This window comes from Carya illinoinensis, chromosome 7, assembly GCF_018687715.1.
Source record: "Carya illinoinensis cultivar Pawnee chromosome 7, C.illinoinensisPawnee_v1, whole genome shotgun sequence".
NCBI lineage: Eukaryota > Viridiplantae > Streptophyta > Magnoliopsida > Fagales > Juglandaceae > Carya > Carya illinoinensis.
In genome coordinates, this window is record NC_056758.1 from 41,526,163 (window position 1) to 41,553,792 (window position 27,630).

At 35.8% G+C, this 27,630-nt stretch overlaps 5 protein-coding genes across 7 annotated transcripts; 2 read left to right on the forward strand and 3 right to left on the reverse strand.

The window, feature by feature from the left end:
* Nucleotides 1-948: 948 nt before the first annotated feature.
* On the forward strand, nucleotides 949-11,719 carry LOC122315961. Of its 3 annotated transcripts, none has more exons than XM_043132332.1 (19): nucleotides 949-1,109; nucleotides 2,207-2,337; nucleotides 2,448-2,675; nucleotides 3,136-3,222; nucleotides 3,361-3,450; nucleotides 3,539-3,665; nucleotides 4,330-4,433; nucleotides 5,049-5,217; nucleotides 5,722-5,843; nucleotides 6,330-6,458; nucleotides 6,563-6,661; nucleotides 6,758-6,815; nucleotides 6,897-6,972; nucleotides 7,056-7,185; nucleotides 8,469-8,626; nucleotides 9,095-9,167; nucleotides 9,246-9,440; nucleotides 10,211-10,304; nucleotides 10,537-11,719. In XM_043132332.1, the coding sequence occupies exons 2-19, from the start codon at nucleotides 2,263-2,265 to the stop codon at nucleotides 11,448-11,450; spliced, it is 2,928 nt and encodes a 975-aa protein (XP_042988266.1). In that variant the 5' UTR covers nucleotides 949-1,109; nucleotides 2,207-2,262; the 3' UTR covers nucleotides 11,451-11,719. The 3 variants fall into 3 exon arrangements, with proteins under 3 accessions (XP_042988266.1, XP_042988269.1, XP_042988268.1); XM_043132335.1 differs by having other exon boundaries at nucleotides 956-1,109; nucleotides 2,212-2,337; XM_043132334.1 differs by lacking the exon at nucleotides 949-1,109 and adding an exon at nucleotides 1,803-1,916.
* Nucleotides 11,720-12,768: 1,049 nt separating this feature from the next.
* On the forward strand, nucleotides 12,769-13,495 carry LOC122315036 (calmodulin-like protein 7). The gene has a single exon (XM_043130728.1). It carries the CDS (start codon nucleotides 12,862-12,864, stop codon nucleotides 13,432-13,434), a length of 573 nt encoding a protein of 190 aa, XP_042986662.1. The 5' UTR covers nucleotides 12,769-12,861; the 3' UTR covers nucleotides 13,435-13,495.
* A 364-nt stretch (nucleotides 13,496-13,859) lies between these two features.
* On the reverse strand, nucleotides 13,860-17,355 carry LOC122315035 (basic leucine zipper 9). The gene is made up of 6 exons (XM_043130727.1): nucleotides 16,998-17,355; nucleotides 15,265-15,388; nucleotides 14,985-15,147; nucleotides 14,821-14,896; nucleotides 14,449-14,574; nucleotides 13,860-14,352 (listed from the first exon to the last, which is right to left on the reverse strand). The coding sequence occupies exons 1-6, from the start codon at nucleotides 17,223-17,225 to the stop codon at nucleotides 14,062-14,064; spliced, it is 1,008 nt and encodes a 335-aa protein (XP_042986661.1). The 5' UTR covers nucleotides 17,226-17,355; the 3' UTR covers nucleotides 13,860-14,061.
* A 4,148-nt stretch (nucleotides 17,356-21,503) lies between these two features.
* On the reverse strand, nucleotides 21,504-22,082 carry LOC122316412 (universal stress protein PHOS32-like). Its single transcript, XM_043132929.1, has one exon. It carries the CDS (start codon nucleotides 22,080-22,082, stop codon nucleotides 21,504-21,506), a length of 579 nt encoding a protein of 192 aa, XP_042988863.1.
* A 3,619-nt stretch (nucleotides 22,083-25,701) lies between these two features.
* LOC122316413 (uncharacterized mitochondrial protein AtMg00810-like) lies at nucleotides 25,702-26,841 on the reverse strand. The gene has a single exon (XM_043132930.1). The coding sequence runs from the start codon at nucleotides 26,839-26,841 to the stop codon at nucleotides 25,702-25,704; it is 1,140 nt and encodes a 379-aa protein (XP_042988864.1).
* Nucleotides 26,842-27,630: the final 789 nt, after the last annotated feature.

Below are 27,630 nucleotides of genomic sequence, written 5' to 3' on the forward strand. Positions count from 1 at the left end.
TTAAAAAAACTAGTGTCATCACTGTTAACTTCTTGTTAAAAATTAACGAAAGGTCACGTGCTAATTTTCACAAAGGAAAATGTTAGCGTGTCTCGTAAATTTATTTATATATTTTGATCACTTATGTATTTTAATTTTTTATTATTATTTTATTTAATAATTAAGAAAATGAATATTAATATATTGATATATTTTTTTATTTTAAAAATATATTTAAATATGTTTAAGAAATATGAAAAAAAAAATAATAATAATAAATGACATTGAGGCACGCCCAACAGTAAAGTAGTACAACTCTTTTATAAATAAATTGATACGTAATATGTTCTTCTAATTAATTTCTTAACGCTAGGTTGATAGAGATATCACTCTTGGTTCAGAATCTCAGATATTAATTTTGTAAAAATTAAAAACTAAAATCCTTAAGTTATAAAAGGTAAAAAATCAATGACAATTAACCAAAAAATTTTAAGTTATAGGAACGCCAACTGACCCATTGGCTAGGTGTGCGCCACGCGATTCAAGGATTTAGCGGCCACAATTCAATCGATCCAACGGCTAGACTCATCCCCGTGATTTCACGCGACTACTGCTTTCTCAACCTGTTGGTTATTTTCGTACTTTTATCTCTCTTTACTTGCATGAGGAAGGGCGATACCAACGAACCAATTGGTGAATTCACGGTCAAACTTAACCTCGTTTATATAAATGAGTACTCCTACACAGCACTTCTACACTTAACACATCAGTATAAAATAAAAATAAATAAAATAATAAATTTATATTTTTTAATAATATAAAAAAATATAAAACTGCTATGAATATTTTCTGTATATAAATTATCTCATTTTATGTTATAATTATAATTTTTTAAAAGTTTTTTATAAACTATAATAAAAAATTTTAAAATAAAATTAATATTAAAAATAATAGTTTATTCAACATTTTTCCGAACTTACAGTTTTAGCAGGTGATCAACTACCTAATCGGACGAAAAAAGAAAGCAAATTCCATTCGTTTCGAGGAAGCTTCAATATCTTTCCTTTCCTTATTACTGCCCACCCTCTCCCTCTTTCTCTCGTTCGAAACCAGTCTCTTTGAGAACTCAGGTAAAGACTTTTCTTCGATTTGCACGAATTATTAGTATTGACTTTGTAATTGTTCGGATTTTCAGAATAATTTTTTTAATATTGAAGGGTTATTCTTTTTTCTGGGGGGTTGGTTTCATCCATGTTTCTTGGATTAATGGGGACTATCAATTTCTTTTCATTATTAGTTCATAATTACATGGATTATGGATTAGCTTCTTCGTCGGTGCTGGATTTTGAGAAAATGAATTTGGTGTTAATTTGTTAAGAGTTTAATTACGTATGGATGATAAGTCGTAGTTATCGACACGATAGAAATGATATGATAAAGGCATCGCCTGCGTGCATTCTACAACATTAATTTCCAGGATACAAGAACACCATTTATATCATATTATTACAATAATGATATAATTGCAATGAAGAAAACTCAGGTTTACAGAGGTACATAAAGATTTGTTAAGCGTATCCACGATCGTCTTGGAGGAAAACTTTTTGTTTGTTTATGTTTTCTAAATCTTATTTTAATTTGAAAGTAACTAAGAAAGAGAGAGAAGTGACCTTTGAAGCGGCTGACTTCAACCAATTATTAACGTTGATATTCTTAATGTATATGATCTCAAGTCTCAACCTCACTAGTACGCTTTTAGAGCTTCTATCTGCCTGTTTTCTAGTCTAGCACATTTAATTGGAAAAATCTCTTCTTGCTGGAAGGTCTTGATGGTTTACCTTAGCATACAAAGAAGCGCCTCAAGTGTTTAGTTATCTGTGGCAGTTAAATGTTAACAGCTACCCTTACGATTTACTATAACAGCTGTGCATAAAAAGGTATTTATATATAATTCAAGAAACAGTATTTCACATACTATGAAATGGGGGATGTTTGCTGATTGCATCGGTTGTTTGTGTTTCTGGACTATTTTTCCTATAATGAATTCCCCATTTAACTAATTTTTATGCGACTTGAGCTCCTTGATTGTTGTCAATCTACTTTTATTTCCAGCATATTTTCTGATTGATTGATTTATGCTCTTTTATAAGACACTGATTGCTCATGTTGATGATAGTTTGCCTGGGCCCATCTTATTTAGAGTCTGACATATCTTTTTCTTCTTTAGCAAAGATCTGCAAACTTAAGTGCCCATTGAGCCCATTTTGTGCATAGCTTTTACCAATGGGATGGGGAAACATCTGCAGGAGACGCATGAGAGTATTCACAATGACTTTACTAATATACCTAGATTATAAGGTAAAAGCTTCTCAATTGCAGTTGTTGCTTTAAATAAATGGAACACCACATTACCTTGCTTTTTTTTTTTTTTTTTTAATTTTAAATTATATATATATATATCTATGAAGGCCTTACAGCAAAGAGAGAAATGGACCAGTAGACCTAAAAGATCTATCATATGGGAAAGAGCCCACGAGCGCAACGCCAAGCGTGTGCTTAGTTTGATAATGGAGTTGGAAGGTTTGTGGGTGAAACTTGGGCAGTATCTATCCACACGTGCAGATGTGCTTCCTGAGGCATATATATGCGTTCTCAAGCAGTTACAAGACTCTCTTCCTCCTCGTCCCCTGCAAGAGGTATTGTGCATACCAAATGATTGTATTTATTTTTGTTCAATATTTATATATGTCATTGATAGTATCAAAAACCATTGAAGTGATATTTTCAATGTATTGCATAATGTTATTGGACCTACAAATGTCTTGCAACTTTGGCAGGTCCAAACAAGAATGCCAAGGTGAAACATTTTTGAAAAATTCATTTGAAAGACAATTTTTTGGTGATGCTAATATGCTATATTTCAAACAGTTATTCTTAGATTCTGATTGTAAAAATGGTTTCAAATCATCATATGTATTCTTCAATTGAAAATGCTTGGCTTTTTTTTCTTTATTCCAAAACTGACATTTCATGCCATGTCACATGAACAGTAGTTCATGAATGTTTTTGCTTAGCAGATATTTTACAGGAATCTTCCTATATCAAGATGGGCCCCCAGGTACATCATTTTCTGAGTGGTCAATTTTGTTTGTGCAGATTTGTCATACCATAGAGACAGAGTTGGGGAAATCCATGGATGAACTGTTCTCAGATTTTGTCAAAACTCCTCTGGCAACAGCATCTGTAAGATCCTCAAACTATTGTTGGTAGCCGGAAATATATGTATATAAGCTGTTAGATTAGGGTTATGAATGATTGATTTTTTTTTTTTTCCTTTTTGGTTTGGTGAATATTATTATTTACTCATTCTGTTCTAAGCAGATAGCACAAGTCCATCGTGCAACTCTGCTCAATGGGCAGGAGGTGGTTGTTAAAGTTCAACATGAGGGCATCAAGACAATCATATTGGAGGTTTTGCATGCTTTGGCTTTTGAGATATTGGGATGAGAAGTAAGTCGAAGTTGTTTCTCACAGTTTTTTGCATTCTATTGTTTGACAGGACTTGAAGAATGCGAAGGCAATTGTTGACTGGATAGCCTGGGCAGAACCACAGTATGACTTTAACCCTATGATAGATGAATGGTGCAAAGAAGCTCCCAAGGAACTTGACTTCAATTGCGAAGCTGGTATGCCTGGCTCTTGCCTGGATTGGTCATTTCAAATTGATTTTAGCAATTTTTTGTGACTGAAAGGAAAATGATTGTGCTTTCTTGATCCGCTTGCGGCATTTAAGGTGTGTGTGGAGGGAATTACGGCTTTACCTGAGGTTATTGGAACAAAGGGAATGGAAATTCCATCAAACCAAAATGGTGTTGTAGGGATGGGTATCATATGAAAATGTGTATTTACCTGAGGTTATTGGAACAAAGGGAATGGAAATTCCATCAAACCAAAATGGTGTTGTAGGGATGGGTATCATATGAAAATGTGTATTTACTTAAAAAAAAAAAAAAAATTACTTATAAAAAAAACTTATATAAAAAAAAATATTTGTCTGATACAATACTAGCAGGATGTTCTTTTCCTGGTTTGGTTGAATAGCTGGGTGGTGGTATGTTGGCTATGCCAGATCTCTATTGTCTAACCCAGTTGTCTTTGCCTGTTATAGCCCTCTTATTTTCAATTTGGTTAAATCCAAGTTTAGTCTTATGTGCTGTATTCTTAACTGGTTTTGAGTTTTTGAACTCATCATCTTGACATTTGGCATTAATTATGCTTAATTTGGGAAATTTCCCCTTCCTGTTTGTTTTTCATATTGGTTACTATTGACATTTTCTTTTGTGTCCATAGAGAATACTCGATCAGTATCCAGAAATCTTGGATGCAAAATTGGTAGACATGAGAATAACAAGAATGCCAATCGAGTGGATGTATTAATTCCAGATGTTATTCAGGTATACTGTCTCCCAAGCTGTTAACACGACGTCTGTAAACTGGAGTTGTGGGACTTAGTTTGCCTCATGCTTTATATTGAGAAAAAAGACCTTATATCAAATCTTTGAAAGATCTTAAGAAGTTAGAAGTCATGTACCAATTTTTAAAAATTAGACTCTGTTGTCTTGTAAATTTGTCTTCAGTTCTGGTAAGAGGAAAATAATACAATTATTCTAAATAGAGTATTAAATCTAAAGAAATTACAAGGCAAATATGAAAGGTTTTCCTACTCTCAATACATTTGACCTAAGATTGAAGTTGCACAATCGTGAAGACATCTGCCCAAAAGATCCTCTGTGATGAAGCCCTTGTTAACCAACAAACCTCTGCCCTTCTGCACAGATTTTTAGGTCTCCCTAAAATTAACTTAAACATGTTGTCTCCATGTGTAAATTTTCAACATTTGGGATAATAGGTCTTGGAGTAGGCTTAGAGAAGTGCTTCCTTATTTCATCTGAGTTGTATGGATGGTTGAAATTAATATGCTTCTGTTATTTTGCATATGTATATTTTCTCCTGTTACAGTGTAAAATATGTTTTCACCTATCTTACACTTCACCATCTTTAAATGATAGTCAACAGAGAAAGTCCTTATTTTGGAGTACATGGATGGGATTCGTTTAAATGACTTGGAATCATTGGAGGCTTTTGGTGTTAACAAGCAAAACCTTGTCAAAGAAATTACACGTGCATACGCCCACCAAATTTATGTTGATGGATTTTTCAATGGTGACCCTCATCCCGGTAATCTCTCTCTCTCTCTCTCTCTCTCTCTCTCTCTCTCTCTCTCTCTCTCTCTCTCTCTCTCACACACACACACACACACAAACACGCGCGCACAGACCCCCCCCCCCCACAAAACACGCACACACACACACACACACAATTGTCTTTCACCTCTTTTCAACAGGAGTATAGTATGGTATTGTATCGAGCTATTCTCTCTGTGTAAATCTTTTTAAGGAACAAATCGTAATTTGAGTTTTCATGAGCTATTATTAGCTCACCTTAAAAGGTTAACTTTTTTAAAGATACATTCAACTTAAGGAGATAAACAAAAATTATGGAAGGAAAATACTGCGGCACATGTGATCATACAGCTTATGCAAGCATGGCAAAAAATGAGAACCCATGTCAATGTAAATGAGATCACTCCCATGGTAGCTGGAATCTACATTTGATTGTCTTCATGCTCATGAAGCAATGCATTCTGCTTTATAAACTGCTTTATACATATCTTCACTGCAGGGAATTTTCTTGTGAGCAAGGAACCTCCTCATCGTCCAATTTTGCTGGACTTTGGGCTTACTAAAAAACTATCAAGCTCTATGAAGCAAGCACTGGCAAAGATGTTTCTGGCATCTGCTGAGGTTTGTACAAGCTTTTTGTAAATTCTTTATCTATCATACTGACCTTGATTTTGCAAGCTTTTATGCGTTCATGCTCTCAGACATAAAAAAGAGCAGTGTTTTTCTCCTTGCCTTTTCCTGATTGGGAAACATATTACTATTTCCCTTTCTTTTTCTTTACATATTATTTCAACTTATTGTGTCGCACTAGGTTGTCATGATGAGTGTTGAAAATTAAGTCAAACAATCCATAAGGATCTGTGTAAGGGTAATTGGTCTGCTTTCACTTGGATGACTTAAGGCACTGCTGTGATGTGCAATTTTTCATGCACAATATGTGCGAGGAAAGTGATTATCAAATGGAATTTGATTGAGTTGTTTTACCAATCTAAATTACAGTCGTTACAATACAACTACAAGTGGTTCGTTACTGTTATCCATTCCTTTTAAGGTTGCTTCAAACTACACTCTTTGAACGATGGCATTTGGTGATGCTGTTTGCCACAGGGGGACCACGTGGCTCTTTTGTCTGCTTTTGCAGAAATGGGACTTAAGTTGCGCCTGGACATGCCAGAGCAAGCAATGGAGGTGACAACTGTATTCTTTCGGAATGCAACACCTGCCAAAGAATCCCTTGTAAATATGCACTAAGCTCTTTTGACTTTTCAGTTCTTGCTTCTTACATTGCTTTTGTAAACTTAGTAAGTCCCACTTGTTTATTTATTTGCTGGATTTTTAAGGAAACCATGAAATCTTTGTCGGAGCAAAGAACAAAAAACATGAAGCTTGTGCAAGAAAAGATGAAACTCAACCAAAAAGAGGTTAAACGATTTAATCCTGTAAGTTCATATATTTGTCTCCTATCCATGTTTCTCTGATATGTTAAATTGGCCATTTTCATCCCCTTTCAATTTGCTAATGATCTTTCTTTCTAGGTTGATGCATTTCCTGGAGATATTGTAATTTTTTCCCGGGTCCTTAATCTTCTACGAGGTCTGCAATTGAGATACCTCTTGGTAAATTTTATGGTCAAATGATGAAGCCTTTTAATTTTTACATGTTACATGGATATAGGGCTTTCTTCTCTGATGAATGCTCGGATAGTATATCTGGATATCATGAGACCATTTGCGGAATCCGTTTTGCAAGGGTGAGTGTATCCTGAACCTTGGTGTGTGAGGCTTTATTGCTGTTTCTGTTTAATTTCTGATTAAATTCTGGATGCATTCTCAGAAATATTTATAGGGGACCAGCAGTTAATGATCAGTGGGTCTATGACACACCCGTGCATTCTGATGTGGAGGCAAAGTTAAGGAAGCTCCTAGTTGAGCTGGGGAATAATGAGAAAATACTTGGAATACAGGTGAGCAGCTTGTTTAGATATTAATATGATAGGATGAAAAGCTGAACAGTCTCCATGTTTATTTAGCATTATTGAAGCTTAACATATTCTCTGTCATCCTGTTCTTTACATTGTACTTATGCAGCTTTTAGTGGTGGTGTATTTACCTCGGGGTTGGTTTTTTCCCTTTCAAAGGATGAACTAACTGGTGTTTATTACTAGCTTTTCTTGTCGGTCATTCTTTCTTTATTGCTAAGGTCATTTTTCCTTCCTCTATTTTGTTATTAACAAAAATTCTGCCATCACATCTCTTTGTATGTCATTTTTTTGTCTCCCATTATGGCATGCAGGAGGGCTTAGTATAACTCTTATCTGCTATTTAATTGTTTTCATCATTCTATGGGAACTGTATTACTGAAAGAAGTTGTTAACTTATATCATGAGACCTTTTCCCTCCAACCGTCGACCCCTTTATTTATGTGAGTGCACTCAACAATAAAAGCTGTTTATAATAGGATCCTGTAGGGATTTATCATGAATAGTTCTTGAAACGCTAGCGTATAGGTGCCTGATGCCAGTATTTGGCATATACTACATTCTGTATCTAGGTCTCTGTTAAACTTTGCTGGAAGTACAGGTAATCAAGGATAAATAAAGATTTATTAACCCAATAGAAATTATTTAGTGCGGAAGTTTTGTAGCAAATGCAACTAGAGAAGTGAGGAAAACCTTCAAAAGCATATGGGTGATTAGATGCTAAGAACAAATTTAGGTTTAGTTATTCTGTTTTGTTGTGAACTACTAAGGTCTGAACAGAAGTAAAGATTTAGGTGAGTTAAATTCACTAGAAGCCCTAAGGTTTTTTGTGTGTTGTATTATTGGGAATGAGAATTCTATTTTGTGTTCCCTGCAGGTAGCTTAAGTTTCATGTTTAATTACATGAAAAAAGAAGTCTCTTCATTGGTTCCTTTTTCTTGGAAAGTTTCTGTGGTAAGGTTAAAATCAGAAGAGCTCTATCTGTATAAGATGTAATGTATGTGATAACATACAAATTGACCAAGTTATGTGTTTCCATTTGATGAATGGAACAGGAGATTTACCAGGGGTAACAAATGAACTTGGGTGACATAAATCAACACATCTTAAATGTTTTTATAATCTTTACATTTTCTTAAATTTTATGTAGTTTAACTATGTTATTGAGATTGGTAATGTGGATTTTCAATGTCTATGGCATTCTGGGCTCTCTTTTATTTTTTTATTTTTTTTGCTTGTGTGATTTTATTTCAATCTTTTTTCTGAAGGTATGCGCATACAAAGATGGAGAGGTTATCATTGACACTGCTGCTGGAGTGCTTGGTCGATATGATCCTCGTCCAGTCCAGCCTGATAGCCTTTTTCCGGTTTTTTCTGTGACAAAGGGTATCACAGCTGGAATGTTACATTGGCTGGTTGAAAATGGGTGTGTTGTAGAATCTTATGACCTTCAAAATTTCATTTGCTGAATCAAAGACCAATTGATCATTTTACATTTGCACGTGGTGATGGACAAGCAATTAATCTTTCATCCCAAAAGGGGTTTGATGGTCCATGATGCCATACAAATAGTGGACATGGCATGGGAATTAGCATTGTTGTGTACGCACACACACAAACACAGAGACACACACAGAAACCATTCCCCCCCTCCCTCCCCCATCCCAATGCCTGACTGAAATGTATTTTAATATATATAAACGTTGACATATGTTGTGAAATTTTAGAATGAAGGAAAGGCAATAGTGAAATCTTAATTATTTCATGTTCTCTTATTTTCCCAGTGCTTATAATTGGCAAATTACATGTTTGCAGGAACCAAGTAGATAAATTTTCTATTGCCCATATTTTCTGTGCTTTAATACATGTTTCTGACCATTTTATTATTGTGCAGGAAGCTGAATCTCAAGGAAAATGTAGCAAATGTTTGGCCGGAATTTGGATCAAATAGAAAAGATCTCATTAAGGTTTCAATTTTGTCTCAACTCCTGATAACTTCTCCCATTATCAACTGAAATTCTTATTTTTGCTTTATTTCTGTTTAGGTCCATCATGTGCTTAACCATACATCTGGTCTTCACAATGCTTTGGCAGACATTATCAGAGAAAATCCTCTACTATGGTCTGACTGGGATGAATGTTTGAAGCAAATTGCTTTGTCTGTGCCTGAGACTGAACCTGGCCAGGTGCAATTGTATCACTATCTGTCATTTGGCTGGTTATGTGGTGGCATTGTTGAGGTATTATTTATTGCCTACATGTCAGAATGATTTGATGATCTGTCAATTTATCTAAAATTCCTCCCGAACTTTTTTATGCCCTGTATGGGATCTGAGAATGATCTTATGAAAAGGTTTTGTGGTAATTTGATTATCTACTATTTCCTATAGGTATTAGGTGGATACGATAGCTTAGATTGACCTGGGTCTATAGTCCTTACAAATTATTGTAGTTTTGTATCAATATGGGGATTTCTTCCCCTGAAGTAATGCTTAAAGAAGTTCATTCCTTCCTGCTGACTTTTAACCTGGCCCAACAATGATAATGCTCCCGGCATGTCGAGATTTAAGGGACTTCTGTTTGGACAGAGTGGCCTCTACCTCTGAATTAAGTAGCTTGGTCTAACAGCAATAAACATGGTTAAACTTGAGTATTTAGTCTGGTTTCCATGATAATAAAGAAGAGCCTTGATGCTTGATAGAGTTTTCATTTTGCCTTATATATGACGTTGTGGTGTTCATTTAATTTATTTTGATAGATTTTAGCTCTCTCCCTTTCTCTCCTCCCCACCACAACACACACACAATCCCCCCCCCCCCCCCCCCCCCCCCCCCCCCCCCCCCAAAAAAAAAAAAAAAAGAAAAAAAAATGTAGCCAGTTTTGATCCATATTCTGTTTTGATTGTCAATTTGATATGTATTGACAGGACTATGGGGAGGCCAAAGATCTTTATTATCCTTTGACTTTTTGATTATTCTACACCTGTTTTAACATTCTGTTTTGATCACAGCATGCATCTGGGAAAAAGTTTCAGGAAATTCTTGAAGAAGCATTAATTCATCCCCTGCAAATTGAAGGCGAGCTATACATTGGAATTCCTCCAGGCAAGTGTTGAATCGTGTTATCCTGACCAACGTGCTCTATTTTGCATTAAGTAAACACGATTGTGTTACATTCTTCCCTCATTCATGCTCATCTAAAAATTAAAATCAAGTTTTTAATTTTTCATTAGTTTATGTTTTGTTATTGGTGGGTCTATAATAGTTGGGCAAAATAAGGTCAGTGGTAAACTAATTATCATCTCCCTTATCATTATTTACTGTTGATCCTATTCAGGTGTTGAATCACGACTTGCAACGATCACGCTAGATACAGATGATCTGCATAAGCTCTCGGGGATCAGCATTCGTCCTGACATGCCCTCCACGTTCCAGCCAAGCGATCTTGCCCAATCAATGACCACCCTTCCAGCTCTGTTTAACATGCTCAACACTCGCCGTGCCATCATACCTGCTGCTAATGGACATTGCTCAGCACGTGCACTCGCGCGTTACTATGCAGCCCTAGCTGATGGTGGTATAGTACCTCAACCTCATTCCTCATCTTCCAAGCCGCCACTTGGCAGCCACGCCCACATCCCCAAATTTCCTTCCCAGAAGCCCTTAAAAAGGCGGAGAGGTAGTAGAACTAAGGAGGCAGTTACCGATTCAACGAACAGCGCTAATGACCATGAACAGAAACCGAATCGTGATGACGTTAGCCTTAGTAGAGATGCCAGCCGTGGTGCTTCTACTACAAGGCTTGCCAATGATGGTAGCACTAGCAATGACGGTGGCAATAGCACCACTATGACCGACAACCCTGAAAATCCCAATACTCGAAACAGCTCTAATGATAGGATTTTTAACAATCCCAGAATTCATGATGCGTTCTTGGGTGTTGGCGAATATGGGAATTTGGTTTTGCCAAATGGGGATTTTGGCCTAGGATTTAAGAGATTCAATTCGAAGGAGGTGCCCCTTGTAGCCTTTGGGCACTCGGGAATGGGCGGATCAACAGGCTTTGCCGACTTGAATAACAGGTTTGCTATTGCTGTGACCCTGAATAAAATGTCTTTTGGCGCTGTAACTGCAAACATCGTACAGCTTGTTTGTTCAGAGTTGAATATCCCGGTGCCGGAGGAATTCTTGAGATTTGGTGGGATGGGACCTGATGCCCAGTTAAATCCTGCGAGACCTTTGATTAATTGAGGATGGGAAGAAAAAATTTTCCCGTCTACATATTAAGTGTTTTTACCTATACTACCAATGCTATATATATATATATGTATACATTGACATTCAAACTCTACAGAAGCTTTTCTAGCCCATTGTTATACCTTCACCGAAGGCAAATGTAGATGTCATTGTTCTTAAACTGTACCTTATATGCTTCCACTTGATCACATAACTTAACGACAGGTGCAAAGCATAATTATTTTTTCATGGTCTTTCTTTTAGACTAATTCCCTTTTTCTCTATATACCACGTGCCAACGGTATGAGTTTAGAGCATACAAATTTGAAATTCTGTGTGAATATTTTTGAAAAAAGCAGAACTTATAAAAAAAAATATCATTATTTATGGTGGGATTTATTTATTTATTTATCTAAATGATTCAAAATTGGATTTAGTAAAATGATGTTCGAACTTTCCTTCTAAAATTTCCGAATAAATTAGCATCACGCATCTCACATGCAAAAGTTGTAGCCAAGATGCACATCATGATTTCCTCTCTTTTCAAGATCCATTGATTAACAAGTAACAAGGCTTTAAAATTAAAGAGCCGTGCGGGGAACCTGTGGAATTTTCTTGCTATACCAAATTCGCGGAAGGAAATGATGAAAATAAGTCGATCCACGTGACGAGAGGAGGCAGTACATGCATAAAAAGTACAATATATAATAATAATTAAGTTGTAAATAACTGGGTTATAGCTAATAAAATTATTATGGGTACAACTACAAAACGCGGTTTCTGCCATTCTCAGTGCTTAATAATATTAATACAGGAAGCTGATCGGCTGAAGATTTGAATAATTATATTATAATTGATCGATTTATTTTAATTTTACGAAAAAATATAATTCAGTTCATTGTAATTGGATGAAAGTGGTGCTTCCATTCTTCCAGGAAGCTGCCGTATCAAATAGTACGTACCCCAGGTTGCCTGAACTATGCCCGGTGGAATCCAAGAGGTCAATTATCAGCTTAATTTAAAAATGAGTTTTACTATATACAAGTACAGTTGCGTACTAATCTGTATATCAATACTAAATCATTCATATTTAAAATTTAAATTAATACTATTTTTAATAAAATCTATTTTTTGACCAATCACATCACACTAATACACAGATTAATACACAATTATATTTACAACTATATTTTTCCTTCAAAAATTAGTCATCATCCACTATGGCCATTGGTGTGGCATTCGCGTGATTTACAAAGAAAACGAGGGTATAATGCCATTATTCCAACTATAAAAACTGTTGAACACGAGAGGAGAAGGAAATTAAGCAATCTTGCTCTTATTTGCTCAACTCCCCTCGTTCAGAGTGCTTTCTTGATCTAAACGCTAGTAATTCTTTTGAAAGTTGAAAAGCTTTTAGTCTAACATAATGGGCATAACCGGGGTATGCTCAAGATTGATTGGAGACGTGTTGCATGCATTTGGAAGCTCAAGAGCTAGCTCAGCGGCAGCTCACCTTGGTGAGGACGATCATGGTTGCAAGCCACAGAATGCGCCCAGGGTTGATGACACAATGGTCCGAGCTCTAATCACCGTGTTCGGAATGCAAAGCAATGGAAGAATCAAGAAGGAGAACGCGCGCCGAGTGGTGGAGAAGCCTGGCTTGATATATGGTACTCCTCCTAATTCCGAGGAAGACAAATCTGGCTTTGAGCTACCTGGCGAAGGTGTCCTAGACGACGACGATGAAGTGCCCGTAGAGGAGGTGCTTGGCGGCTTCGAGGATGCATCGAAGCACAACGAGTTACTGCGTGAAGCCTTCAAGATTTTTGACGAGGATGGTGATGGATATATAGAGGCAGTGGAGTTGAAGAGGGTGCTGGAGTGTTTGGGATTGGACGAGGGGTTGGATATGGATCAGATAGAGAAGATGGTGAGAATTGTGGATTTGAACTTGGACGGGAAGGTTGATTTCAGTGAGTTCGAATTAATGATGAAGTGAAAATTAACGTCACTGATTATTTATCAAAGAATATTATTATTTATTGAGTTTGTTATGCCAATTGTATATCCTTATCTTCTTGAAGGAAAATGCATCGTCTTATTCGTCCTGACGATTTGAGGTTGGTTTAATCGAAAACATGAAATTGCAGAGTCGCCGCATTTGATCAATTTGCTTCGTTACTTGTTTAGAAAAAGATAACACTTACATGTATAAAGAGATTATAAAAAATAAATCATAAATTGACGTTACTTCACGTAATCTGTTAGATCTATTTAACACTAAAAATATCTTTACAATATGATGTATTGCATTATACGACTTCAGTATGTGGATTTCTTTTTGTGTAATTTTTTTATATTTAAAGTATTTCTCTTAGAAAAAACTTAAAAATCTGGAATTTTTTTTATCGAACATGAACAAAAAACTGGCAACATTTGAAGTCCAAATAGATTACCATATAGCCATCAACCTTCAACATAAATATGCATTGAACTCTGTCTTGCTGTGCACTCGGACTCGGATGCAAACCCCAATCATGAAGACTGGCCATCTTTTACCAAAATCAATCATGCTATCATGGCCAGGATCTATACCATTTTATGCACTGTCAGAGTGTAGAGAAATTTACAACAGTACATTTGCATCTTCATTGATTACAGCATTACTACTCAAGATTCCAGTTTTAATGTTGTTACTATTATTAGCATTGGTGTCTCCATGGACAATGGCAGAATTCTGACCAGAAACTGTCATTCCAGCAAACGAGGCATCATTTCCATGGACAGTGATGGTTGGTGACACATTTGGAACCCGGCGCAGATTATAGGTATTAAGTGGTTGTGGTGTACCTAAATGACTTTGATGCAAACTGCAGTTTAAGGAGCCTCGAGCAACCATATCTTCAGCTAATTTTACCTAAAATCCACATGAAGGGTCATTTACCTTCGTTATTTGTATTGCTTTGTATCCAAACAAACTCTTCGAGTTTTACATTAGAATCTGCTACCATACCTTGGCTCTCAAAGCTTCCACATTTGATTTCAGGACTCGATTGTTTGTATCCGCAACATTATACTGTTGATTTGCATCCGTGAGCTGCTTGCATAAAGACATATTTTCTCCTCTCAGTTGTTCAACCTGATACAGAACCATGAGTTAAACCAAACATAGTTTTAAACTGCTAAAGGAGCATTCAACTACTTCCCAGCATTCCTTCGCCCCCCTCTTAGTTGTTCAAGATGAGTAAGAAACATGAGCTAAACCAAACTCATTCTGAATTTCTTTTCCTCAATAGCCAATTCGGGGCATCAATATTTGACCTTTTTTTTAACCCTTTCAAGCTTGACTAATCACATAACACAAACCCCTCAAAACATAAGATACCTGCAACTCAAGATCTTGCAGCTGTTCTTGTTTTCTTCTTCTTGATCGCCTAGCAGACTCCCGATTGGAAACCATCCTGTCCACAATAACAATTCAATGTAGTTAGGGTCATAAATTACAACCTGGTATATATGTTACAATGTAGTTGATATACATGAACATACCTTCTTACACGTTTTAAATCGGTGGGGTCCGTGCTCTGCTCACATGGACCAGCTTCTAACTCAACATCTTCATCATCAGATTGCTCATGCGAAGAACCACTGGTAACTCTCCTTTCTTGAGTATCCCTACCTTCTGGTTTGTTGGCTGACACTGGACTGCTAACTGACAAATTCCCAATTCGTCCGAGTATTAAAAAGAAGAACAAATAGAAAGGAGATTCATTAAACTCTAGGATATTTTGAAGGATGCTTATGTATATGCACGTCTCCTCGATCATACCACATATTGATGATTGGGAATCTATGGTTGCTGTAATGCTGGGTTTCTTGAAATTAGTGAGGAGGGGAGAACTGAGAAGGGTTTCTGTCATTTCACCGCAACCTGAAAATAAACTTATTATATCCTGTATTTACCAACGGGAACATGAGTTAGATCTTTCTGTACTAGTACTAGATGGTGAATATGTGTACTTATCAATGCCCCGATATGGTCAGAATAATGGCCATGAGATATATATATATATACACATCAAAGAGCACTTGGACACACCAGTTTATTTATTCTATGCCCATCTCTATATACAATCATATATATTCGCCATCAATTTCATTTTGGTCATAGACATAAATAAAATTACTACTTGTTTCAAAAGTTTAAACTGGTAAAAAGTGGTAAATTTTTTCTGCATAATGAAAGTTGACAGGAGATCCACTTCAGAAAATTCTAATCAATTTGAGAATCCTAACTACGGCATAATGGGATTGGGAGCTATCCCCTATCGACTACCGTTGACATCATGTCCCCTTGTGTAACTTCCTCTCTTCACTTTAGCAAGCACAAAGGAGAAAGGATATTGGTCATGCAAGTTGACTGTATCAGCATCATATAACATGTAGAATTAAACGAGCATAACCTAAAAATTAAAAATATTATATATATATATATATATATTATATTCCTATACTAGGCTTTCCCAATAAATTACATTAACTTAGCACTCCCAATATTATATCCCTAATATATACCATTTGCACCTCAGCACGCTTTGGTAGAAAGCGATGGGCCAAGTCGTCAAAATGGACTACCCGGCCTCTTGCCAATGGCTTTCAATTCATCCAACCGACATAAATTAATGAAAATTATATTAATAGTGGCGTTGATGACATTTGGCAAAGCGGGTGTAAAATCTATTTCTTCTGCAAATTCAAATACCTAGAGATTGATGGTCTGAATATACCAAAATTTTTAAATGAGTTATTTTATTTTCAATCCAAGACATAGAGTATATCATTTATATTATTTAAATTATACCATATAAATAGTTTATTAAGTGCGTTTTACACATCGGTTTAAGCATATAATTTCTCATATTAAATATATAATGAGACTATTATATCTAACTTTCTCATACTCTAAATCCTAGAGCCCAAAGGCCGAAGGCTTAAGCCTTATTTGGGTAATAACATATTCTCAAATTTCATTTCTAAATATCATTTAAATATTAAAAAAAATTAAAATTAATTTTTAACTTTTTAACATTTTCTTCTAATCATTATCCAAATGCAAAACCTAATACAAAATTTTCAAACTCCCAAACAAACACAAAAAAAATACAATTTTTTCAAATTTCAAAATAAAAATAATATGAGAAAATTATAATATTTTTATTCAAAAATTTTTTTTAATACTTAATAAAATATCTTCCTTCAAACTATTTCATTATTATTTATAAATCATTTTATTACCATCTACATAATTGTGAAATATATTAGGTCCAAATGATGCCTATATAGGATTACCAATATATTATATATAGGGACTCCTAATTAATTATTGGTTTTTATTTATTTTACAAATTGAAATCGGCATGCGCCCATCTTCCATCGGTTAAGTCAGGGACCAGAAGCCTGCTTCTGTTCGTTAGGACTTGGGCGGAGGCCTAAACGGCTTTGCCACGTCACTTGACCGAGAAACACAGCGACGACCATTTAGAGAAAGAGAGAGGGACTAACCTGGCTTTTGAGAGCGAAGTTGGCAAGATCACCGGAGAGCACATCGGTGAGATAGCCGTCGACTTCATCGGCGAAACCAGCTCTGTCTCGCTCATGACTCTGAATCTCTCCGTTAATCTGATACTTGTCATCGTTATCACGGGTTAATCCGGTATCGATCAACTCGGGACCGTTTATCGTCCTCCTTATGAACTCCTCGAGAGCCAACTCCGATGCGCTGCGCTTCATGTCACCGCTATTGAAAATCGACGCGATTTGCTACCGGGGACTTTTGTTGTTGGTGTGGAGCCTTGGAGGGGGAGCGAGTTGTGGCATGGGTGCAGAAATAAATAGAAGCGAAGAAGCGCAAGTTGCGAAAGCAAAGTACGACAGAGTGTGATAGAGAGAGAGGAAAAGTATACTAGGTAGGACCGCACATGGAGTTTAAGATGTGACGTTTTACGAAAATTCATTGTCGTGTGATATTAATAGAGTAAATCTTATACCCTGTCGGGCTGGTTTTTTCAAAAAATAAAAAGATAGCCCACCAATGAGCTGATGCCACCGTAGGCATTCCATTTAGCTAATTATAAAATCATGATTGATAGGAACGAGGACCTTGGTGTAAAATACGTGAGCCTCCCATTTGCAAGCCCTTGATCCCTGAGCCTCCCATTTGCAAAATTCGAAATCCGTGAAAAGCGATGCTATGAGGAGGAGGAGTCTTTGTGAGGATTCACTATTGCCGTGATGAAGACCCATTTGCTCCGACAATCCATTGCCATCGACGACGAAGTCCTTGAATCCATGGCTGTTCTCTATCCCTATGCACACTGTTATCTTGTGATTTTTTTTTCATGTTGATTGTTTCTGGGTTTCAGTTGAAACTGATGTTCATGTGAACAAGTTTGTGAATTTCGATTGGGTTTCCGGCTTGTTCATCTTTGTTTAAACTATTGTGTTAACCCATAATGTTGAGAATACTCTGAACTGGTGGCTTATTTGATTAGGTTTCTGGCTTGTTCAAATTTCTTCCTGATCAGTGCCCCCATGTGAAGAATAATCAGCTTCTTCCTAATTGATTAGCCTCGTCTGCCCCAATGTGAACAATAATCAATCGGTTTCTTCCCCACAAATTATTTTTTTACATTATTTCTAATTAGTATCAGTGCCCCTCTTCCCATGTGAACAATTATAATCAATCAGTTTCTTTCATCCAAATTATTTTCCAAGTTTGTGAATAATCAGTACTATCCGCCCCCCATGAGAACAATAATCACTTTCTTTTTCAAAAATTATTTTCAAGTGTCTCCCTTGATAGGTGACGGAACTTTTGACGGGCTGGAACTTTTGACGATGTTGTGCAATGGTTCTAGAAGGGGTTTTGTATAGAATTTTGGAATCTTTATTTTATATGATCTGCCGCGTCTTACCATATATGTGTAGAATTTGCTGACGTGGTGTGATTTTATTAGTGGTTGTTAAAGCCCTGGAACAGACTAACAGTACTTCTAAAGAGATTTTAGTATTAATATCATTTAAAGAATTAGTAACGAGCTAACTATATATAAAATTTAAATTTGGTCAAAATTTAACTAGTGATCAACTGAAAATACATTCATAACAAATCCTCTAAATCTATAATAAATTTAACTTCGAGACTTTTAACCAGCCAAAACAGCTGGCTATATATATATATATATATATATATTGATTAATATATTTTTCATACATTCTTTAGTTGGGCTTTTTCTCTCTTTTATTTTGATTTTTTATTTAATTATTGTGAGCTACAGCCTACACATTGTGCGAGTTTTTGCTTTAAGATAATCTAGCAGTATAATTTGTGGAGTTGAGTACACACATTTTTATGCATACTCAAGTTAACATTAAAAAAAAAAAAAATCAAATAGAATCCCAAAGTCATCTTTTATTTTAGGTGAATACATAGAAGCTCTTTTTTTTTTTTTTTAAATAAAGAAGTAATATTTTAATTAAGGTTAGAATTAAAATAAATAAAAATTATAGATAGATATTTAGATGGAATAATGAAAGATTTAAAAGTTCATTATTTAGTATTGTTAAAAAGTGGTTAGTTAAATTGAAAAAATTAAATTTCCTATCTAAATTTTAACTCAAGATCAAAAGCTATGCCACTTCTATTGTTATAAGTCATGTTATTTGTAATAACATTATCGTACAAAAATATCATATATATATTCCATGTGGTCTCTATCATTAAAAAATAATAATTGATTTAACCGTTAATTGGTATAATATTAAATTTTGCTGTTAAAATTTTTATAAATCTATTTTATTGTTTATTGATTTGTATCTTAATCCATCTCATGTTTACTGCGACCTAATTAATTCTAAACTAATTTTAGAGCTATAATTTGTTCTGATCCCACAAGGAATTATATATAATATGATTAGTAGAAATCTTATAAATACGTATATAAAAAAATAAATAAATTATATTAAAAAAAAGAAAGAAACAAAAAAAGAAAAAAAGAAGAAAAAAAGGTGGAGGAGAAGAGAGAAAGAGAGAGAGCAGTACTGTATCTGGAAGCTGGGGCATCTTCCCATCTAACGGGAAGACAATGAAATCGATCCAAAAAATAGGAAGCATCAAAGTTAGTGAATTATTATGCATGTGGACCCAGATATCAGATCTGATGTAACCTTCGAAAGTCTCTCTGTACAAAAAAGAAAAAAGAAAAAAAGAGGCTCGGTTTCCTAAAATTTCCTAAAAACTTTAAGTTGTTCTGTCTATCAAAAAAGCACAACACAAATTCATAGAACTAATTTATTTGAAAATAAAAAATAAAAGGAAAAGTTTTGTTGCAGGTGGAATGAGGATCGAGCTGTACACCATTGCTGACGTGGATAAAATGAAATGCGATGTTTTGTTTGGAGCGGGAATTCATTTCCTCTTCTCTATGTGTTTTTATCTCGTTTTCAATTCTTTTTTCTTTTTTTCTTCTTTCTCGCTCGAGACTCTCCAATTCACTGAAAATGGCATCCCCATCGATCACACCCTACGCTCACTCCCCCTTTTTTGTTCCGTCTGTGCGAAAACCACCCCCCCTCACTCTTCTGTCTATGCGAAGTCCCCGCCACCCCACTCTCACTCTCCCTTCTCTATGAAATCCCCCACCCTCACTCCCCCTTCTCTGTTGTTGAACTCAATGTTTCAAGTTTTGTGTAATTATATATCTACACATGAATTTTGATGATAACAAATAAATTCAAAGAATAAAGGAGTTTCAATCTCAAATTGTCTACATAATAGAGTCAAGCACATAAAGGAAACAAACATGAGCAAGAAGGGAACAAGTTCACATTAAAGTCATAGAGTAATGTTGTAAATCTCTTAAAAATTTGAAATTAGGATTAAGACTCAAAATTAATATTTTATCATAAAACATTAAAATACATTTTCAACATATGCATGAATATTTTGAAAATTAAATTTGAAAATTTTGAAAGATGATTGATTGTCATCTTTCACATGTGCATGCCTTGATTAAAGGGTTGAATTTTAAAAATATTAAAAATGATTGATTGTCATCTTTCACATGTGCATGTTTTATTTGAATATTTTCAAAAGTGATTGATACTTTTTTGACTTATGCAAAAGGTAGATGATTTTGTTTAAAAAATTTGAAAAGTAAAGTGTGCTCCTTTTGTCATATGCAAAAATTAAAAGATTATGTTTGAATTTTTTGAAAAGTAAAGTGTACTCCTTTTATCATATGTCAAAAGTAAAAGATTAGGTTTGAAATTTTTTAAAAATGAATGATGTTGTCTTTAACAATTGAAAAAGAAGAACCTTTTATTTGAATTTTTTGAAAAAGTGAATGATGTTGTCTTTGACATGAGAATATTTTTAAATTTGAATATGAAGTCCCATATGCCTATAAATATATCATTGAGAACTTCACATTTACAACATCCAGAGCATACAACATTCATTCAAAGCTTTCATTCTCTCTTCTCTAAGTATTGAGCCTTAATTCTTGTTTATTTTGAGAGATATAGTTTGCGCTATATTGTTCTTATTTTACTCATTGAGGAGTGTTTTCTGATAACTTACTCACTATTAGCTCTTGTATCAGAAAAATGGTGTGTATAACCCTTATGCGTGTAGAAAGTGTTCTACACGGGGAATAGTTGAATCACCACGTGTAAGGTGATTACAAGTGTAGAGGGTGTTATACACGGATCCTTTGTAGCGGTGTTGTTCAAAGGTGTAATAGGTTTCTATCTCCACCTGAAAGAGGTTGAATAGTGAATTTAGAAATTCTCAAGGGGTAGCTTGAGGCGAGAACGTAGGCAGTGGGGCTGAACCTCGTTAACATATTGAGTTTGCTTCTCTCTTACCCTTACTCTTTATATTTATTGCTATTTCATATTTTGTTTATATTTGATTTATAATTGTTATTTTTTTAATACAACTCAATTTACCCCCCTCTTGTATTAGTCATCTGGGCAACATCTGTGAAGCCCCCCACCACCCCACCCTCACTCCCCCTTCTCTGCGAAGTGCCCCCCCCCCCCAATCCTCTTCCTTAGCGTCAACCACGGCTTGCACGCCACCATCGTATCGTCTAGATATCGCACCACATCGACAGGACAGACACAGTGGTGGACGCAGTAATCGCTGACGCTGCCAAGCTTACCATCTCTATCGCGTCGCTCCTCACCAAATCCCTTGCTCTCCATGATGACGGCATTGAGGCCCAGCCTCTCGACCTCCAAACACAGCCTCTCCCTCATATCGTGGTCCTTCACGATGTGGATCTTGTACGGGATTTGCGCCTCCCGCAACAACCTCGCTAGATCTACGGCTTTCAACGCTGTGAACTTGTCGAAATCGTCCTCCACCTTTTGCTCGAATGCTTTGGTGGCTGTGGTGGTGGTGCCGTCCTCGTCAACAACTTCGGTGAAGGATATAGAGAGGTTGATAGAGCCCCAGTCGGCACCAAAGAGGATGGAGGTGGGGCTTACATGGAGGAGGATGACAGCGTCACCGGGGTGGATATAGTGGTGGACAGCCCAATGGACAGCGTAGGCGGACTCATCGGAAAGATCAACAGCCATGACGAAAATGCGGAAGACGTGCTTGCAGAGGCTACAACGGACGGATGGGAGAGATGAAACAAATATTCTGAAGATCGTTTCGTGTTTTCCCTCTTCTTTCTACTATTTTGATTTTTTTTTTTACTTGCCACGTCATCAATGGTCTACATTTTCATCCGCGATATGCTTGCATATAGAAGAACTCGAAATAAAAACTCCTAAAAGCAAAAGCATTAATTCGTCCGTATGGCTTGTCAGAATGTTAAAGTTACATGTGTGATATTTCGACAGTATTTTTTTTAATGATTAAAGAATTATTTTTTAATAATATCACTATAAAAAAAAATTACTATTAAAATTTTACAATTAAAATGATTATTTTCACTAAAAATGTATTCGTTTTTTAAAATAGTCATTTTAATTGTAAAATTTTAATCACAAAAATAAATTTTTCTTGAAGTGTATTATAATTTTTTTTAAAATATTAAAAAATATGTGAAAAAGAATCATTTTGGACTATCGGGGTCTCACGTAGAGCCACTCATGCATGTAGATGGGGGCAAAAGAGTGAATGCAATGGTGGTGGTATACTGTTTGAATAAAACTAGCTTGTCTACTCAAGTATATCGTTTATGTGTGTCGTTCAGTAAAATTTTCTTTATTTAATAATTAAATAAGTGATTTTAAATAGATTAATATATTTTTTATTTAAATAATAGACAAACAGGACAAATTAAGCAATGAAAGTTGATTTGGACGGGCACCGACCCCTGACTAAAGTCGGTGAGGGGCTTTGCACAAAAGAGGTGAACTCCCACTTTCTTTTGAGTTTTAAAGTAATCAGAATGGTCAGATTTTGCTTTTTTTTGGCCCTCGTCCCCACTTTAGAACTAGAGGCTGAGTAATACCTAACTTACTTTGTAAGGTGAATTACGTAGCCCCACGATACGCCAACCCTCGATCACCAACAAAGTTTATGTATGATTTTATTAATGATAAAACGTTGATGATCATGTGGGGAAGGAATTAGCTCATTCGATAGTTACGTACGTACGTTAGCTAGCTAGGGCCTGATGGCTTTTTGTATATAAACATACATATACAACAAGGCTTTGTGGGTCAGCAAAGCATTTTCTTATTAGCTACAGATCGAGTGCTTCGAGACAGCAGGCCGCTGATTATTGGTTCTTCAGAATAGATATACTCTCATGATCTTCTCCCCGCATGTCACTGGAAATATTTTGTGTCCATAGAGTAGAGTCACTGGCTGCAAAATGGCATCTGACTTGGGATCAACAAAATACGATGCAAGAGACACCCGGCCAGCACACTTATATATCCTATGTGCCAGCAAACTTGCTAGCTTGTCCAGAACCATTTGAGACGACCTATATATAAATACATATATTGGGGTAAATTACATGCTAAATTAGTAATTGAAATTAGTACCACGTACTGAGATGGCCTATAGAAACCCTAGTTTTTCGCCTAAGAAATGACAAAAAAAAAAAAAAACTGATCAGTTGCATGCGTTTTTAATTCTTGAAGAGCAATATTAGATTAAGATGGGCTGATTAATTACCAAACTCTGTTCGAGTTAGATTAAGATGGGCTGATTTATTACCAAGCTCTGCCGGGCTTGTTTAATGGGTTTTAAAAATACGAACCCCAAGCCCAAATTAATGATCTCGAGTCAGATCCTAAAGCTACACGCAATCCAATAATACATTTCTTTTAAGGCTAGGCCTATGTTGTAGCTAGGCCCATCAAGAACGACTTGTCAACTAATTGAAGGCGAAGTTGACGAGGAAGACGGAAAAAACCAAAAGGAAAGAGGAATGCTACGTACACAACCTCTCAATACTCTATATTCTATTTTTTTTTTTAATTTTTTAATATTTTTTTTGAATTTATTCTTTTTAAATTAATTTAATTCTTTTATTTATTATTTATATATTAAATATTTGATAAAAGATAAAATAATAAAAATTAAAAAAAAATGTGGAGTGTGAAGTGTTGAGAGGTTGTAAAGATTTTTTGAAAAGGAAAATACTAGTTTTCCCGCTGGGGGATCCGTTGGGAGCTATCGCTGTCAGTCTTCTTTTTTTTTTTTTAATAACTAAAAAAAATATTTAATATTATTATGAATTTTTTTATTTTTTTAAAAATGTTTAAAAGTATTAAAAAATGATGTGAAAAAAAAAACGGAAAAAAAAAAAAAAAAAAAAAAAAAAACTTTTTCTAAGCCTAGCGGAAGTCTATGTAGAAGGGTCCAAACAAAAAAGGATTAATATTTGTTGGGACGCTCCACTGGTGATATCACGTTCCCGCATCTAAGTTCAAGACTTTACCACTGATCGGAAATTGAAGGCTTGATTCCGTAGAGGGCGGCCAACCCATGCATGCATGCATGCATGGTACGTAGTCATGAATGTTGCCGCGGATATCTAAGGTTCTTAAAAGTTTTAGCAACTTTCGATTAATCCTCTTCTAAGTTTCTATATTTACGTTCTTGAAGTTACTTCCTATTTCTTTAATTTAATTTAATTTTTATTTTTTGCTGCAAGTGATGATAAAGCTTTCATATACATGATTATAAGCAATGAATAGGAAACAAAAATAATTAAAATGAGTTTTAGGTTCCGCCCCCGACATTTTTGTTTGCATCACCATATAATAGCTAGCTAATACTATTCATGTCTCGGCACAAACGAGTGTTCTATTTTGGCTCCATGTCTTATTCTAAACTTACTTTCTTGCAGTGCATGGCAAAGTACGTCCAAAGCCAATTTCTTTACCCAAAAAAAAGGCACTAATTTAAAATTGATAAATAATATTTATAATCGTAATTGTGCAATCATCGCGTAGTCTTTTTTAAAAAAGTGAATTAATATAAGATCTATATAAAAAAAAATTAACTTTTTAATCGTGAACTCCACTTTTTTTTTTCAAAACGATTGCGCGACGTTTATATACTCTATAACTGTATGCAGCGTTATTTTTTAAAATTTTCTATTTGATTGTGCAAAATTCTAAAGAATTATTACTCAGCATTTACGTACCTACACGCACATCTGAAAAAGAAGAAAAATCTCAGAAAACTTAAAGCTGGACATGAGTAGATCAAGTGAGCATAATTAATTAACATCCACATTCTGGGCCGGGTTTCCGTTTTTTTTTTTTTTTTTTTATTCTTTTCTGTTTCCCTAATTCCCTCGCTATGATATTCATACAATACTCCCATCCTCAAATTTCCCCTCTCTGTTAAAACTTTGAAGGAAAATAAAATGAGAAACACAACACTTTGCTAAAGCAAGTGTGAACTGCTTTGAATTCGAATTGTGTTAATAAGTGTCTTTACATGAGCTCCTTTTATACACATCTTAACAAAGTACAAAAGCTAGAAAGTAAGGAAAAGACAAGTGCTTTTCTGTTGCTGCTATACAAGGTTTCTTTTGCACTTTACACTAATGCACTGAAACACATGATCATCTTCACATTAAGGATAAGTTAAAGTTGTCTACTGCCTTGGTGTGCTTTCTGCTATGCAGACATTGCAGTGTGCAGGCTGTAATATCTTTTGCTTTGATGTTGTTACTGTGCTTCATTAAGGTGGCTGCAGTACCTTTAGTTTGCTTTCTCAACTTTGAGACTCCCCCTCAAGATGGGCATAGATGTTTAAAATGCCCATCTTGGACAGTAAAAATTTGAATGGTGCACTTCCTAATGCCTTAGTAAAAATGTCAGCAAGCTGGAACTTTGAGGAAATATGCACGGGGTGAATGACCTTGGCTAACACCTTTTCTCTAACAAAATGGCAATCTAACTCAATGTGCTTGGTTCTTTCATGGAAAACAAGATTTTTTGTAATGTGCAAAGCTGACTGATTATCACAGTAAAGGATGGCAGGTTTGGTGTGTGTGATACCAAAATCTTTTAACAAAGAAATCACCCAAATCAATTCACAACTTGTTTGAGCCAAGGCTCGATACTCTGCCTCTGCAGAGGAGCGTGATATGGTGGCCTGTTTCTTTGATTTCCAGCTGACCAATGAGTTTCCAAGAAAAACACAAAATCCAGTCACGGATTTCCTTGTTTCTGGGCAAGCAGCCCAGTCTGAATCGCTATATGCCTTGATGTGGAGATCAGATTGGGAAGGGAGGAGAATACCTTGACCTATAGATCCTTTTACATACCTTAAAACTCGATGTGCAGCTTGCATATGAATTTCACTTAGTCTGTCCATAAATTGGCTCAATATGCTTACTGCATAACTGATGTCAGGCCTTGTTATGGTGAGGTAAATCAGTCTCCCTATGAGCATTCTGTAGCTTGTAGGATCTTTCAATAAGTCTGAGGGTGAGTGTGAGAGTTTGTGGTTCAACTCAATAGGTGTATTCGCAGGTTTGCACCCGAGGAGACCTGCAGAATCCAAGATTTCTAGGCTGTATTTTCTCTGACATAAATGAACTCCAGCAGTGGACCTTGCAATTTCTATGCCCAAGAAAAATTTGAGGGTTCCAAGGTCTTTGATTCTGAATTGAGAGTGCAGATATGCTTTGACTTGGTTGATGGCTTTGATGTTGGAACTGCCTATGATGATATCATCAACATAGACAAGTAATGCTATGAATCCTTCTTTAGTGTTTCGAGTAAAAAGGGAGTAATCAGACTTCGAATGTTGAAATCCAATAGAAATAAGGGATTCTGAAAATTTTGAGTGCCATTGCCTAGAAGCTTGCTTGAGTCCATAAAGAGATTTGTGGAGCTTGCAAACCATTTGCACCCTACTGCCTTCTTGCCTTCAGGCAGCTTAGTCAAAGTCCAGGTTCCATTGTCCTCTAAGGCTTTCAACTCAGCATTCATGGCATCTTGCCAATGTTTTGACTTGACAGCTTCTTGATAGGATTGAGGTTCTTGAAGAAGAGAGATTGAGAAAGCAAATGATTTGTATTGGGGAGATAGATTGGAATAGGTGAGATATTTGTGTAAAGGGTGTGAGATAGACTTGGTATGAGCTAGTTGGCAGTGATAGTCATGAAGGTAAGCAGGGGGGTTTCGTGATCTGTCAGATCTTCTAAGATGGACAGGTGAGGTGCTTGGAGAGGAAGGTGAGGAAGGGATATCTAGGTGCTGTTCAATGTTTGGTGAATGGGGATTAGTGTTGAGAGTTAGAGTTGAGGGATCAAGGCTTTGGTGTGTGAAGGTTGAGAGTGTTGGTTCTGGTATGGGAACTGGGAGAACCAGATTTTTAGTTGGAGTTATGGGTTCAGCAACTTGTTTTTGAAATGGAAAAATTGATTCATAGAAGACTACATCCCTTGAGACAAGGCATGTATGATCCTGAAGGTCATAGACTTTATAACCTTTAATTCCAGGAGGGTAGCCTATGAATATACACTTTCTTGCTCGAGGGTCTAGTTTTCCTCTGTTGTTCTTCACAGTAGAGACAAAACATAGGCATCCAAAGACTTTTAGGTGGGAATATGATGGAATGGATGAGAAGAAGGTCTCATATGGGGATTTGTTGTTAAGCACAGGGGTTGGAATTCTGTTAATGATATGTGCT